Source organism: Conger conger, chromosome 9 (genome assembly GCF_963514075.1).
Source record: "Conger conger chromosome 9, fConCon1.1, whole genome shotgun sequence".
Classification (NCBI taxonomy): Eukaryota; Metazoa; Chordata; class Actinopteri; order Anguilliformes; family Congridae; genus Conger; species Conger conger.
This window is the reverse complement of record NC_083768.1, coordinates 16,538,072-16,552,773: the sequence shown is the minus strand read 5'-3', so window position 1 is coordinate 16,552,773 and position 14,702 is coordinate 16,538,072. Positions and strand designations below refer to the sequence as shown.

The window sequence follows — 14,702 nt, the reverse complement described above, 5'->3', positions numbered from 1 at the left end:
TCTATGTGGTTGTTTTGTAAGTCAAATTACTGCTGAAACATGATTTATACATATAAACGCACACATGCTATGTTGTTTTAAATTACTGTTAAACTAAAATATACAGTATGCCAATGTATGTTTGGTGACAAAATTAATCTGACACCACGATGACAGTGTTCACAAGTACTTCACAACAATTCATGAATTCACAATGATATGCAGAATTCCACACTGGCCCTGCAATCACAACCAATGTTGTGTTCAGAAATTGAAGACATAATCTTGTATGGAAATAATACAATCTACACATATATTATACTTTATATGTACACAGAGAAATGCACAGGAAAATCAAAGGATTTGAAAATGAACAAGAAATAACCTTTTGTTCAAAAATTCACCCTGACCATTTCAGAATAGCCAAAACAATGCAACCAGCAAGTTCACTGTCAGGTAATAATGGTTGTAAATTCACATGAATACAAAAATAAGCCCAGGTAGCCATCCCTGAATTCCCTTCACATAATGCTGTTGTCTACTACCCTCCCGACACACTTTCCTGCTCAGCATCTACATATGGATCCTTCCAGGGGTTCTATCAATGCCGCAGTCTGATTCATTTACTCTGCAAATTATGACTCATAACCCTGTAATGTTATTACCGTCCCAAGTGAGAGCAATTACCTTCCCAATCTTGACAGCTAGGCTCTACATTACCAGGATAACATATCAGCCAAAAGCAGCCTGCAGCTGTTGCCCGTTTCATGTCTGCTAAAAGTAATTAATATAATTCTGATTTTGAGATATACAGGTAGCAGAATGGGGAAAACAGGGTTGCTTTAATGGAGGAATATTGTGAATTATTTTAATGATTTGTTCTTTAATACGTATTTCAGATAATGGTATGAAACTTACTGGGCGACATGGCTCAGGCAGTAAGAGCAGTTGTCAGGCAATCGGAGGGTTGCCGGTTCGATCCTCCGCCCAGGCTGTGTCGAAGTCCCTGAGCAAGACACCTAACCCCCAAATGCTCCTGACGAGCTAGTTCGTGCCTTGCATGGCAGCCAATCGCCGTCGGCGTGTGAGTGTATGTATGAATGGGTGAATGAGAAGCATCAATTGTACAGCGCTTTGGATAAGGGCGCTATATAAATGCCAACCGAAACAAAACATGCATATATGGACACATTTTTGTCAATATATGAAGACCAGAACAAAAGGTCATAAGCTCTTATAATTAATCATTCATGAATATACGCTCACTGAGCACTTTATTAGGGACACCTGTACACCTAATTATTCATGCAAATATATTATCAGCCAGTCATGTGGCAGCAGTGCAATGCATAAAATCATGCAGGTACGGGTCAGAAGCTTCAGTTAATGTTTACATAAACCATTGGAATGGGGAAAACGAAAAAAATATCTCAGTGATTTTGACCGTGGCATGATTGTTGGCTGGACTGGTTTGAGTGTTCTTTAACTGCTGATCTCCTGGGATTTTCATGCACAACAGTCTCTAGCGTTTAATGGTGCGAAAAACAAAAAACATCCACTGAGTGGCAGTTCCGTAGACGAAAACGCCTTGTTGATGAGAGAGGTCAACAGAGAACGGCCAGACCGGTTTGAGCTACGGAAACTCAGATAACCACTCTGTACAATTGTGATGAGCAGAAAAGTATCAGAATGCACAACATGTCGAACCTGGGGCAGATGGGCTACAACAGCAGAAGACCATGTTGGGTTCTACTTCTGTCAGCCAACAGCTGAGGCAACAGTGGACACAGGCTCACCAAAACTGGGCAGTTGAAGATTGGAACATAGCCTGATCTGATGAATCTGATGAAGCTGATGGTAGAGTCAGAATTTGGTGCCAACAGCATGAATCCAATGACCCAACCTGCCTACCAGTCCAGGTTGGTGGTGGTGGTGTAATGGTGTGGGGAATGTTTCTTGGCACACTTTGGGCTCGTTAATACCAATAATCGCTTAAATGCCACAGCCAATTTGACTATTAATGGTGACCATGTGCATTCCTTCATGGCCACAATGTATCCATCTTCTAATGGCTACTTCCAGCATGATAATGCACCATGTCACAAAGCAGTCTCAAACTAGTCTCAAACTGGTTTCATGAACATGACAATGAAAATTTTGTGGCCTTCCCAGTCACCTGATCTGAATCCAACAGAACACCTTTGGGATGTGGTAGAACGGGACATTCAGCATGACATATCTGCAGAAATCATAAAGGAATATTTTCAACATCTTGTGGAATCCATGCCACAAAGAATTGAGGCTGTTTTGAGAACAAAAGGGAGGCCCTATCCAGTATTAGCAACCCCGCCAAATACGGAGTCCTTGAGTTTCGGGTCCTGTGTAGTTCATCACTTGGTTCTGAAAAGAATTATAGCTTTGCAGTTCTAAACAGTTACAATTAATGTGTCATGTTAGCTTCATAAAAAATACTGGGAAAAAAATCTAATGGAAGATCAATGATGCATAGCCTTCTATTTAACAACCAGATCGATAAACTGAAATACATGTCCCTGTCATACCCAAAAACTATGACATAAGAAAGCCTACATTATTGGAGGGAAGATAAAGACCTTGGGACTTGTTTCCAATATAATTGTAGCTAAATGTGAGCTGTCTGCAGTTGGGCTGATTACAGTTTGATGAAAGACCCATAATTAAAAATCTTGATAGATATCCAGGTGGTAGATTCAGGAAAGTTAAGGGAATGAAAAGTAAACCAATTATAGAACTGAGCAGAAGCAGCATGGTCTTAACAGACTTAAAAGGCCCCTACTGGCCCACTCTGGGCCCACAACATCTCATTGCAGAGGGCAGTTTGTGCCAAACCTGAAATATAATACACTTTTTCATATGTCTGCCATTCATCCAATCCGTTAGCAGAGGTATTAAGGCTCTGAAGCAATAGAATATCACAGCATGCAGCATCAAGAGACTCCATCTCCTCAAGTACATAATGTAATGTAATGTAATGTAATACTGTAACTACTGATACTTTTTTTTTGTTGCTCAGTTTGCCTTTCTAAAGTATTATTCCTTGGGTTTGACATACTCACTGTTGCCAGCATGGTAAAATAAACAGGCTGGGTCTGTGTGCTGAGTGCACATTGGTGATCGGTGTCACTGGCGGACATGTTGACATGCGTCTACATGGAGTAATAGCATTTGTTTGTTGTTTTGGCAGAGTGCCACTGCGGAAGGCGTGTCCTTGGCAAACTACCAGGGATCTCGGTTGAGGGAGGGATTTTCTTTCAAAACACAGAAGATCTGTTGGTTCCACTGCATACGGATCGTTTACACCATCTGAATAATTACCACCTGTTTGGAACAATCTCACTACAGCAATGACACACTTCTTCCCGCTCCTCTGAAAATAATGTCTTTCAGTGTTGATTATTTCAAAAGATTCCCTCAAACTAATACTCAGGAGGATCAAACAACACATATCCATGTTATGCTACGATATTCCCACACTAAATTATTACAGCCTGAACTGTGATATGAAACCACTGATGTGACCTCACGTTTAATATTTTCAGGAATGCATTTGTACTGTGTCAACATTTCGTATCATATTTCATATATTTAATAATGAAGCACCAGTCTTTTAGAAGACAATATAAAGAAGTGCAATACAAACCAGTGGAAAAAATGAAGATGGTGACTTATGAATGTTAAATTCTATAATAAAGGTAAATGATAACTGGTACTTGGAATAACTGGTGATGGAAGTTCGAGTAATTCTGAAATTCTCATTATGAACAGTTAGTCAAGCACTTGTATTAAAGAGATCACAGCTATTAAAGAGAATACGACTGCAATGAGAAATATACTTGCACAATAGGCTACCTTCAGTTTTGATGGAAGCGTATCATTGTGAAGTACCTGTATACAAACGGCCCTGAAGAACACACTATAAATAACCCTGTGAGAATTGACAGACTCACTTTAAAACTCACCCTCAACTTGCAGAGAACATCGGAGAGGAGCTGTCTCCAAAGCTTGCATTAATTGAATTTGACAGTGGGTTCCCTCATGCTGAAGAAATGTTATCAATGCGCTATATTTTGGTAGATCTAAGTACATATTAAATTCATTTGACCTTGGAATCATTTTTTCAATCTTGAAATGATTCAGCCACGGTTAAGGGAGCCAGTTAGTCTAGCCAGATATCATGGTAATTCTCACATAATTTCTTTATTACAGTACTTTGGGACAGGGAGGATGAATATACATAGAGATAAATCTCAATTTCGATGTGTAATCAGTTCTGCCATTCTGGCATCCTGCCTGATGCATACCAAACTGATACTTTTTTGTACACATAAATGCATGTGAATGTGTGTATTTGTGTTGGTGTGTGTGTGGTTGTAAGCATGTTATGGGGATGCGTGAATCAAAAATCATCCAATATAGCCTGCATCTTCTCCTGTCTGAAAATAGCATATGCTGGTTGTGGCAAAGGAATTCAGAAAGAGGTCTGTCAAAGACTGTCCAGACAACTCTAGCACACAGGCACGGCAGCCAGCAAACAATCATGGCAACCAGAAATGGCCAATTTATGCATCTGCTGTTCAAAGATGATAATGATGATAATGTGGGTATCAGTAAAAGCTGTGTAATAGCAGATCATTTGAACCATCTGTGGTAGTAGAACATTTGAACCAAGTACTCATTTTGTAACACCAGAATAAGAACTGCTGTGAAAAAGGCGTGTGTTCAACATAGCTATGTAAAAGACAAAACTGGTGCTGAAATTAACAGGTAAATGCTAAATAAGGCTTAATGCTCGGTTCCTATTAAATGAAAAAACATTTTTTTAATATAAAATGCCTGAATCGTACTCAGTCCGTATCCATCATGCCACTGTCTGAAGCCATATTTTACACTGGAAATAAAATCTGTCCAACAACTGTAATTCCGTATGCAGCTTTTTCAATTATAATGATATAGACAGCAAGGGGCGGGCAGGGGGGTGCAAGTGTGTGAATTCCGAAAGCATCACTAACCTTTTAGTGCTGAACATCTCGGCGACGTCTCAGTTTGGCTGCTCTGACGGAATTGGAGGGAAAGACGTGTGAGCTTCTGGGACCTGAGTATAAGAGAGCAGGATGCAAACGCGCTGTGAGATTCTCAGCATAACAGTGTCAGCATAATGATGTCAGGCCAAACCGGCCCTGTTTGGGCCTGGAAACACCAGAAAACTCCCTCAGAGAGAGCTCACAGCTACAGAGAGAAATGAAGACACGAAGGTGAGAGGGACAGAATGAACCCAGCAGCTGAAGTCTGGGTCTGTTCGTTCAGTTCAGTTAAATTCAATTCAAAAAGCTTTATTGGCAAGAAAATAATGAAACAACACTGCCAAGGTCAAGTTGATATACATGAATAAAATAACTTTTGGTTGTTTACAGTAATGAGATTCTATTTACAGCTACCCCGACTCCCTTGTTAAAATGCCCCACCATGTGTAACATCCAAATTCTCTTTGATGGTATTCAACTATAAATGAAATATTTCTCACTTTAAAGATGATTCCCTTTTTGAGGGGTAAAATTTAGAGAGCATGAAATCACTTGTAAATCAAGCATACATTGTTTAGCAAGTGAAGGTACTGTACAGTTTATATGCATAGCTAATATTGCTGAGACTGAAAGTTTACATCGGAGATGACGCTATGGGGAATGAGAGCCATACCCAGCCACGTGAGTACAGCCATTGTCCACATCCCACCCGAGATGGAAGACAAAGACATGTACAGCCACAGTATTTGGGTATTAGTGTTGCACTGTAGTAAGCAACTGGTGAGGGGGGAAAGGTTAATCGAATCAAAATCCCAGTTACAGAACTACGCCCACATCCCTCAAGACAGTAATAGGCCTAATACCTTCATTAATTTCTTATACTGTCCAGCAGTAGGTTAATGTAAAATGTTCATTGTACCACACCTGGCAGGTGGACACGAGACTACTATAAAAAATAAAACGACATAGCGCATACCCATTGCTTACTTACGACAAATTATGAAAATGGTGTTAGGACAGTATTAAATAAATATTATCATTATTGGTAGCGTTAGTTCTATTGTACAAAGAAAGCTACTCATAGGTAAAGGTTGCCCAAGTTGTCTTTGTATCAGACCTCACCACAAATAAACAAGTAAGCTGCATGGGTTGCTGATTAATTGGAAAACTTAAGTAGAAAGCCATCCAAATGAACCATTCCTTCATTATACATCACTGCATGTGAGAAAATATCTGTCCATCTACGGTGGGTACTGTTTGCCCGGACGTTGGGCTCTCTGAGCGGTAAGTAAAGCAGCACAAAAAGAGCACCCTGCTCCACCATGGAAAGGCTGTCACTCTGTAATAGGGCTTGTCAATAATTAATGTCCCTGTCCGCCGAGGCCTGCCTCACACCGCGTCTGTAATGAAACAGAGGAGAGGGCCGGGTGATCGGACCGGCTTACCACTCGCCCTTCCCTTTCTCTAAGGGGCTAAACGCGGATTTAATCTGCTGTTGCCATCGCGCCCGTTCTCCTTCTGGTGCGGACAAGAAGGGAAAGCAAATGGCAGCTATGAGTCAGCCGGCCCCTACCTAAAATCACCTGGAAGAATTACATTGTGAATCTCAACACTAAAAAAATTGTCAGCACACCTCCTGCCTGTGTAAGAGATATATGATATAGATTGTTTTGAACAATATTTTAATCCCGCTTTTAGACCTCCACCAGGGGTCCGGAGTGACACTGTTGGCTTACATTACCATGATGTCAGCACAGGCCCTATACTATATTTGTGTTTTTATGTGAAGATGGACAGACATTTTCTCACAAGCTTTAAGATTCCTGAAAGATTCCAGGCTAAAAAGGCGTAAATAAAAATAGAACTGGTGGACATTGAAGGAGAGGAACTTCACTGTTCTGCTGAAACGGATCTGGATAATATCTCCTGTGAACTTCAGGAAAGTTGTAATTGACACTGGACAATCACATTTCATCAGAACTATTTGGATATTTATGAGAGATAATGTAACAATTGATTATCATAACGGAGAACTGAATATGCTTCACCTTCAGCGGTTCATAGTCATTATTTTAAATTACTTTCCACTGAAAAAAATCTGATTTTCAGTCAAATTTACCTTTTTCTGTTTATTGCAAATCATCCCTCAACAATTCAACTTTCAGGATAATACCAACTTTTGAGTGATTATGCCATGTGTATGATGAAATTAGTATGATAACTTACTATTTCTATCTTTGGAGTCGATTTTCTCGAAACCTGATTTCTGGACATTATTTATCAGTGCAGTCATTTTATCATCATGCAACTTTGCAAACCTTTATAAGCTTTCTTGTTATAAGCTTTAGGGGCGGGTACAGCATCACAAATCTCATTGTTAGATCGTGAAAATTCAGCATTTTTCTTCATGAAAAATCTGAAATGTCTATAAAAATAATATTCAGTACTGCCGATGAAAATAAATGGCTCAAAACAATCTTCACAGATGCCTTATTTAGAATCTAAAGGAATTATAACAGAACATTACAACAGGTTCAAATTATACACTGCTACAAAAATGTTAGAATTTGTTATTTCCGCCATCGTGAATAAAGTATGCAAATGGAATTCATCTTTTCAAGTCCATTCCTCATGATAATTGAAGCACGTACCTCTGAAATGTTGTCAAAGCTTTTAAAGTCGTCCTAAAATGGTTTTCAACAAATCTGTTTTATGAGTTAAAAAAACATCTTCCATGTTTATTACCATATCATGCAAATGCATATTGCGACAGAATAATGTGCTGTAACCCAGTTTAATTCAGCTACTCTGTCCTTTTGTCTGTTTTAATGAAACATGATGAGAAATGACAAGGGAGGCACTGACCTTTCAAACCAGCGGCCCAGTAAAGCAAACAAATAAAGAGGAGAGAAGTGTAGTGGAGCACACTGCACGTGTGTGTGTGTGAGTGAACGTGTGTGTGCGAGTGTCTCACCCGGATGGCACACTCTGTCCTGGGCAGGGGTTCTGAAAGCTCTGTGAACTATAAAGCCCGGCTCTTTGTGGCTGCACACTGCACAACTGAGATTAGAGAATGCCTTTCAGTGTTAAATGAGGCAAGTCTAGTGACCTCATCGACTCCGGCCTTGCTCCAGTTGGACCCCGTCCACCTTGGTCACTTTATGCCAGTGGTCACCAACCCTGTTCCTGGAGATCTACCGTTCATTGCAACCCAAATTTGGCACACCAGATTCCACTAATTAGCAGCTGAACAGGATCTTTAGCTGTTGAAAGAGGTGTGCTTTGCTGAGGTTGGAGTGAAAACCAACAGGACAGTAGATCTCCAGGAACAGGGTTGGGGAACCCTGCTTTATGGGGTGGGTCACAGAAGACACATTTCCAAATTCATGTGTAACAACTGGTTATCGATTAATGATTCAGAATGTCTGAATATTCCGTTATTTCAGATGACTTACCAAGACTGACATTTGGTGAGAATTTATGATGTTTTTATAAAAGTTGGATGTATAGGATGTTTAAAAAAAAACACAAACCTGAACAATTTACATGGAAACCTTGCAGTATTCCCACGTCTTAAATACATTGAGAGGTATTTTTAATGGACACAATGGACACAATCATGATAAGCTACCACTGGGCATTTCGGCCCAACTTTAGGACACAAGGGGCAGAGCTATAATTACACTTTTGGGCTGCACTTATATATCACGTAACTCTAACAGCACATCTAAGAAGAGTAGCCTACTTCAAAGCAGGTGTCTTTTTCCTAACAAGGTGAATGACATATGATACCCTCACTTTAAAAATAAATGATTTGTCAGATCCAGGGGTAGATCCTGACGTGTCATACCGATGGCACAGGTTTAAAAAAACTAAAAACAAAAACAGCCAGGGAAGTGTGCTGCAAAATAGAGCTTTTAAATGAGACATCACTCACTGACAGCTAAGCGGACCGTTTAATGGACATACACCAATAATGGCAGCCAGCACTTGTCTCCTGTCTGTTGGGCCTTAAACCAGAGCAGAAACGGGAGGACCATCTTACCGTTAGTTTCTTTTCCTGTCAAGATTTATTAACCGCGTCTTCCGTTTCAGTTCTATTGTCTCTGCACAAACTCAGCCTCCCCTGACATACAAAATTAGCTATCGGGCTAGTAATGAATTGGATTGAATCCCTTAGCAGCGCTGGTGAGCTGAGCCTCCCCCTACAGGCACTGAGTATAAGTGCACCAGATTATTACACCTCCTGTTTGTAAACATTACAACTGAACAGATAATAAATAGATTTTTAAGTTTTATGTTCTAAATGTATATTTTATAATCAGCAGTGTGCTGTCTGAAACATGAACTTGGCTTCAAACACAACAACACATACCATGGCTGGAATTCAATCAACATCAGTCACCAATTGTATGTTAAATTTACAGAAAGGATATGTTGATTGAATACAGGCCTATATCTCACCTCACCAGCTTTATAATCTTTTTTTTATGGCAAATCCATTCACAATGAAATCTACAACAAAATAAAGTGTGCAAAAAGTGAAGGGGTCTGAATACTTTCTGAAGCCACTGTACTTGTAGCCTTGCATGGCTGCCAGCCATAGTTCGCACAAGCATGGTGTGGATTCATCACCCGATTGGAGGGCTCATCTAGTCACTGGAACAGTGCCTTAACAGGTGAAGCCACCAAGCAGGCCCCTTCATTGTCATTTTTTACAATAACATAACAACATATGGCAGTGCATCTTAAGTTATTATGTCACTGTATTATATTACAAATAAAGAGTATAAACAGGTGTCATCAATAATTAAAATGGCTAAATGGTACCTTTGTTTTGAGAAGAGGTTCCCTCCATTGCATTCTATTTTTATCCTTCATTTGAAAAGGACTCTTTTGGAAAATTACCGCATGTAGTAAATCTACAATGATTTTAATGTATTTTCTGTGACATAAAAATGCAAACACTTCTCAGACTCTCACTGAGACAGCCAGAACACTGTTTACCCATGAAAATCTACCAGCATAATCTAACATGAAGTACAAAGGGACACAAGGATCCACAAGCCACGTAACTCAGTCAATTCAGAATGCCTTTTTTGTAAAGTTGTGCTTGTGAATAAAATGGCAGGTTGAGGGTTTGTTTCCATTTCAGAAATGTTAGGCTTATTTTAGCATATTGCCAAGGCCTACCAGTAAGAATAAATTCAGCATAACCAAGTTATTTCTGCTGACTCATACCACAAAATGACATCTTATCGACTGAGACAAATAATTGAATTGTTTCCAACAATGTCCAATAATAATGCACTGGACTGCCGTGCACAGTCATATTGCCAAGAATCAAGAACATACTGTGACATAAAAAGCATTTGCCAATACAGTGCGAAATATGTCATTTATTTGTTAAATTTATCACTTAGTCTGTCAAAGGAGACCTTTAGCTACTGTTGTTTTTCAATGTGCTTTGCGGATATTTATTCACTCTGTTCATTGCAATCCTGTTCACAATAACATCTGAGCTGACAGAGCATATTTTGCTGGCATATATGAAGAGTCCAAGCTTAATAATTCAAGTTTTGCCGCCAATCAATACAGAGAAATTGTTTCAACAAGCTTTAAAAAAAAAAGAAGAAGCTTTGACTGTGTCAGCTTGAGGAGTAGGTAATTTGTCAATAAAAGACAATGCATGGGTAGAGGAAGTGGCGAATTACTGGCCAAGTCCAGACAAGTAACAGTGGGGTCACTGGGCTGTGTCACTGGGACTTAACATGGAAAATCCTCTGTAATCCAGGAACAGCATGTGCCTCTGTTTACCGTATTCTTTTAGCCCACCGATTATAGCAATGTAGCTACTGCCAGCACGGAAAACACTGCCTGCTAAAGGAAGCTGAACAAAATCAAATGAAAGGGTGAAAAACACTGGAGCAACAAAACTGCCACCTAGGTGGGAAAAGGTCACTTCTGAGTGACCCAGAGCAATTGAGTGGGTAAAAATTTGATTCAATCCCATACATCTTAGTGGTAGAAATCAAGTAGAACTGATGAAAATTGAATGCGTTTCCGGAATATTCCATATTAGATTCTTTATTCTATCTTCCAGTCACTATAATTGGCCAATTATTTCGCAGTAAGCTCATTACGCAGTTATAATGAGGTCATCTATCCACAGCGTTGGCATGAATATTGAGGCCGATGAGAGCAAAAGCACAGCACTGCCCCTGCCCTTTCAATTATTCAATTGCTTCGTTGTTCTTTGCTCTTCTGGGGAGGTAGCGCTCTGATTTAAGACCTCTGTTCATTCAGGCTAAAGGACAGCTAACCATATTACTGGATGCAACGGTCGCAGGAAAGCTCACCGAGTGAAGGCCTTCTGTTTAGGTGGGACTCCACGAAAGGAAATGTGCTACCTTGAAAACACAGTTAAATAGACTTGGAAGATCAGAAACACGAATCTCTGCTGCCAGGGAAGAGCAAAGAAGACATCCGTCACGAAATGATTCTACCTTATTCATGTCACAGAATCGGTTTCTGCCTTTCCCTCAGTCTGAGATGCTGGATTAGTTTCTTTGGGCTTTTTCTGTAACCCACAATTGATTATGATGGATGGTTACAAATACAATGAATTAGAATACATTCATAGCTACAATGACTTCAAAATGCCTCTTTCTTGAAGATGACTGTGACTGACAGTGTTCAGTACACGTATTGACAGCCTTTCTAACATAAAGTGTCCTCAGTTACTTGTCCTCTGAAACACAAGGTTAAACTGCAATTTCAAGTAACTGGCACGGATGTTCAAGTGAGCTTGCATCTAAATTATTATAGAAAGAATGGACACATGATTGTCCATTCTAATAAATAATAATGCAGTTTATGCTCAATACTGGTAGAAACAAAATAGTTAGACATAATACATAAGCAGAACATGGTGGTTTGTAGAAAATTAAAATATTACAGCAGGTGTAGACTAGGGCCTTTTGGTAATTATATTTTTAATACTGCTATCAGAAGTGGCCTATCTGTGTGTACAGGATAGATATTACGCCTTCCTCCCATGACATGTTGCAGCAATAGCATTCTGCATATGTTACCAGCAGCCAAGAGATGAGTTTGAAGTGTGGAGTCCACTGATAATTTTATTTGTATTTCAAATAGATTGATAGCCTAATCTAATTGTTGTTGTTTTTTTGTTATTAAGTGATTCTAAGCCCTGGAAAGCAGTAATTAGTAGAATCATACAGTTAAAAGCACATGTGTAAAATCATCTCCTTTCGCTTGTTCCAGGAAGAGGCAAAACTAGGCACAAGAATATCCTGTGTAGTTTTTTATATTAGGAAGGTCTAAATGCAGGGAGGAATAATTTACTTGCTGCCATTAATCACCTACTGGTATAGGCTAAGTCTGTCACACTGTAGTCTCTTGTTATCATGTCCAGACATCATAAATCAAAAACCATTAGCAAAGGCTTTGGGGCATGACATCAAAAGTGAGATATGCTCAGCCGTTATAATTATAGCTTAGAAACTCTAAAACCATGAGTTTGTGAAGCATGACTCTGGGAAAATGAGACTTCTTGAATGTGGGAGAGAACTGGGCTATTGATATTCAATAGCCTTTTTCATCATTTCCATCTCATAGCCAGAAATAGCTCTGAAATATTGGATTATCCTGCCTGAGTTTTAATTGCCATTTTAAAAGTGCCTAAGGGGGTTCTATGAGAAAATCTACCCCAAAGGAAGGATTTGGATGAACATAAAGTACTAAGAGTTTTTAAATCAGCCACATAAAGGGTGTTAACCCTTTATGCCATACTGTAGATCCATCTGAACACTGTCTGTGTTTATTTTCACACTTCTTGAATAAGTACTTTCCATTCAACAAAATTCAAACTAGGTTCATAGCTATTACACAAGTATATTAAAAGTTACATCTAAAGTTACACTGCTGTCTTCAGTTGAAATATTTGAAAGCAGTGTCTCAAAAATGAACTTTAAATGCAGTTATAGTGTGAATGTACTCATTGTTTGTAAGTTGTATACATAACACAATAATATTGATTAAACAATGCAGTCTCTGAGCCTGAAATGTACTTCAAGCTATGACTCATATCAACTCAGCCTCTATCATGCTTGCCAGATTTCTTCATTTTAATTTTATCATAGTATGACATATTAGATCTCATGGCCAATAATCTGTTAAGAATTCTGTTTTTCTGTTGTGAAATAAAACTGAAAATCGCTAACTGTATCACCAACATTCCAACGACGTTCCAATGTCATTCATCATAATCAATCATATGGACGTCTAGCTGAATATGTTATGCTTTCACAATTCTGCGAACTACACAACTATACAATCTAAACTACTGTAAAGAATATGTTAGTCACATGACAACATAAACAGGAATGCTACCACCTTTCAAATGAAGCAAGAAAGACAACCTTAACAGTAGGAACGACCTTACAACAACAACAGATGGAATCTCTTCCCTGAGTCCCACTGCATCTCATTAATAGCGCATTAGAAAAGTAACCCTATCTCGGTATACAACCGAGCCATCGCATCGCGTCGTTGATTTTCAGGGGCATGCTGATGAAGCGCGGTGCTCCAACGTTTTATTAATAAATTGCTGACACACTCACATTCATGATTTGTTTAACTGACAAAACGCATGGAATTAAACTATTCTGGTATAGTAAATTACCCCATCTGCAGGAAAACAGCACTATATTGAACAATATATGTACTGAGAGCATGGCAATTCATTCGCACGTGTAGAAAGGTTCACAGTTCGGCTATAGCTAACATTTTATACACACGGTGGGTGGCATGTTGGGTGACTTCTATAGTACCGGGATGGGATATTAGCAGCACCGGCGTACTGTATTGAAGCTTACTGCAAATAAGAATATGCAATGATTACAAACGGTTTAAACACGTAAAAATGAACTGATTATACTCGCCGCAACAGCTGTTGTAAAAAAAAAATACTTTTAGAAATAACAACGGCTAAGCAGGCGAGTTGCATGAAGTATACATACGGTGTCCAGTCTACTGCAGCGTCCTATTACGCACTCCGATGGCTGCAATTGCATGTTACAAACAGAGCGCCGGTGTTCCTTTATGTTGCGAAGATTTGGCATGCCGGGAGCCTTAATTTTCGAGCTTATAGACTGCTTCCCTTAACCATAACATGAAGTTGTAAACCTCAGCACCACAGGAAAAAACAACCGAAGAAAAGCGCGTCAGCAAGAAACGCAAAAAATGTAGATAGTGGTATTTATACTTACTTTAAACCCAAATGTTGTGTTACGGCATGTCCCACTTCACTTTTTAACGGACAAACTGAGTCTGCTGCAAACCCACCTTCACCTTGTCTGGAAGTGCATCTTAGCTTTGTATACAAGACATGCTCAGCCATTTGACCCTCAGATGGATACAGTAGAAACTACCATTACTAACGGTGAAAATAGGGGAGGTCCGGATCAAACCAAAATGTTCGTCCCAGACAGTTCAACTTGGCAGTTGAGTAAGCCAGTTTTTGCTGCGAGGTACCACTCTTCCGGTAAGAGCATTAATAGCGAGTTTATAGAAGCATAGAAGTACCCCCCTCCAAATTAACCAAAAATGTCGAGACTAGTTGCTCCAGTAGCTGGCTGT

The 14,702-nt window shown here is 39.4% G+C and overlaps 1 protein-coding gene across 2 annotated transcripts in view; it reads right to left on the bottom strand.

Moving 5' to 3' along the window:
• The window catches only part of LOC133136577 (oxidation resistance protein 1-like), a 113,990-nt gene extending 99,522 nt beyond the window's left edge, over nucleotides 1-14,468 (bottom strand). For both annotated transcript variants that reach the window (XM_061254199.1, XM_061254202.1), the window contains exons 1-2: nucleotides 14,333-14,468; nucleotides 5,028-5,110 (exon numbers count right to left, since the gene is read on the bottom strand). In XM_061254199.1, coding sequence (XP_061110183.1) covers nucleotides 5,028-5,044 — 17 coding nt within the window. In that variant the 5' untranslated portion in view covers nucleotides 5,045-5,110; nucleotides 14,333-14,468. The remainder of the gene's footprint in view (nucleotides 1-5,027; nucleotides 5,111-14,332) is intronic.
• Between the last annotated feature and the right edge of the window lie 234 nt (nucleotides 14,469-14,702).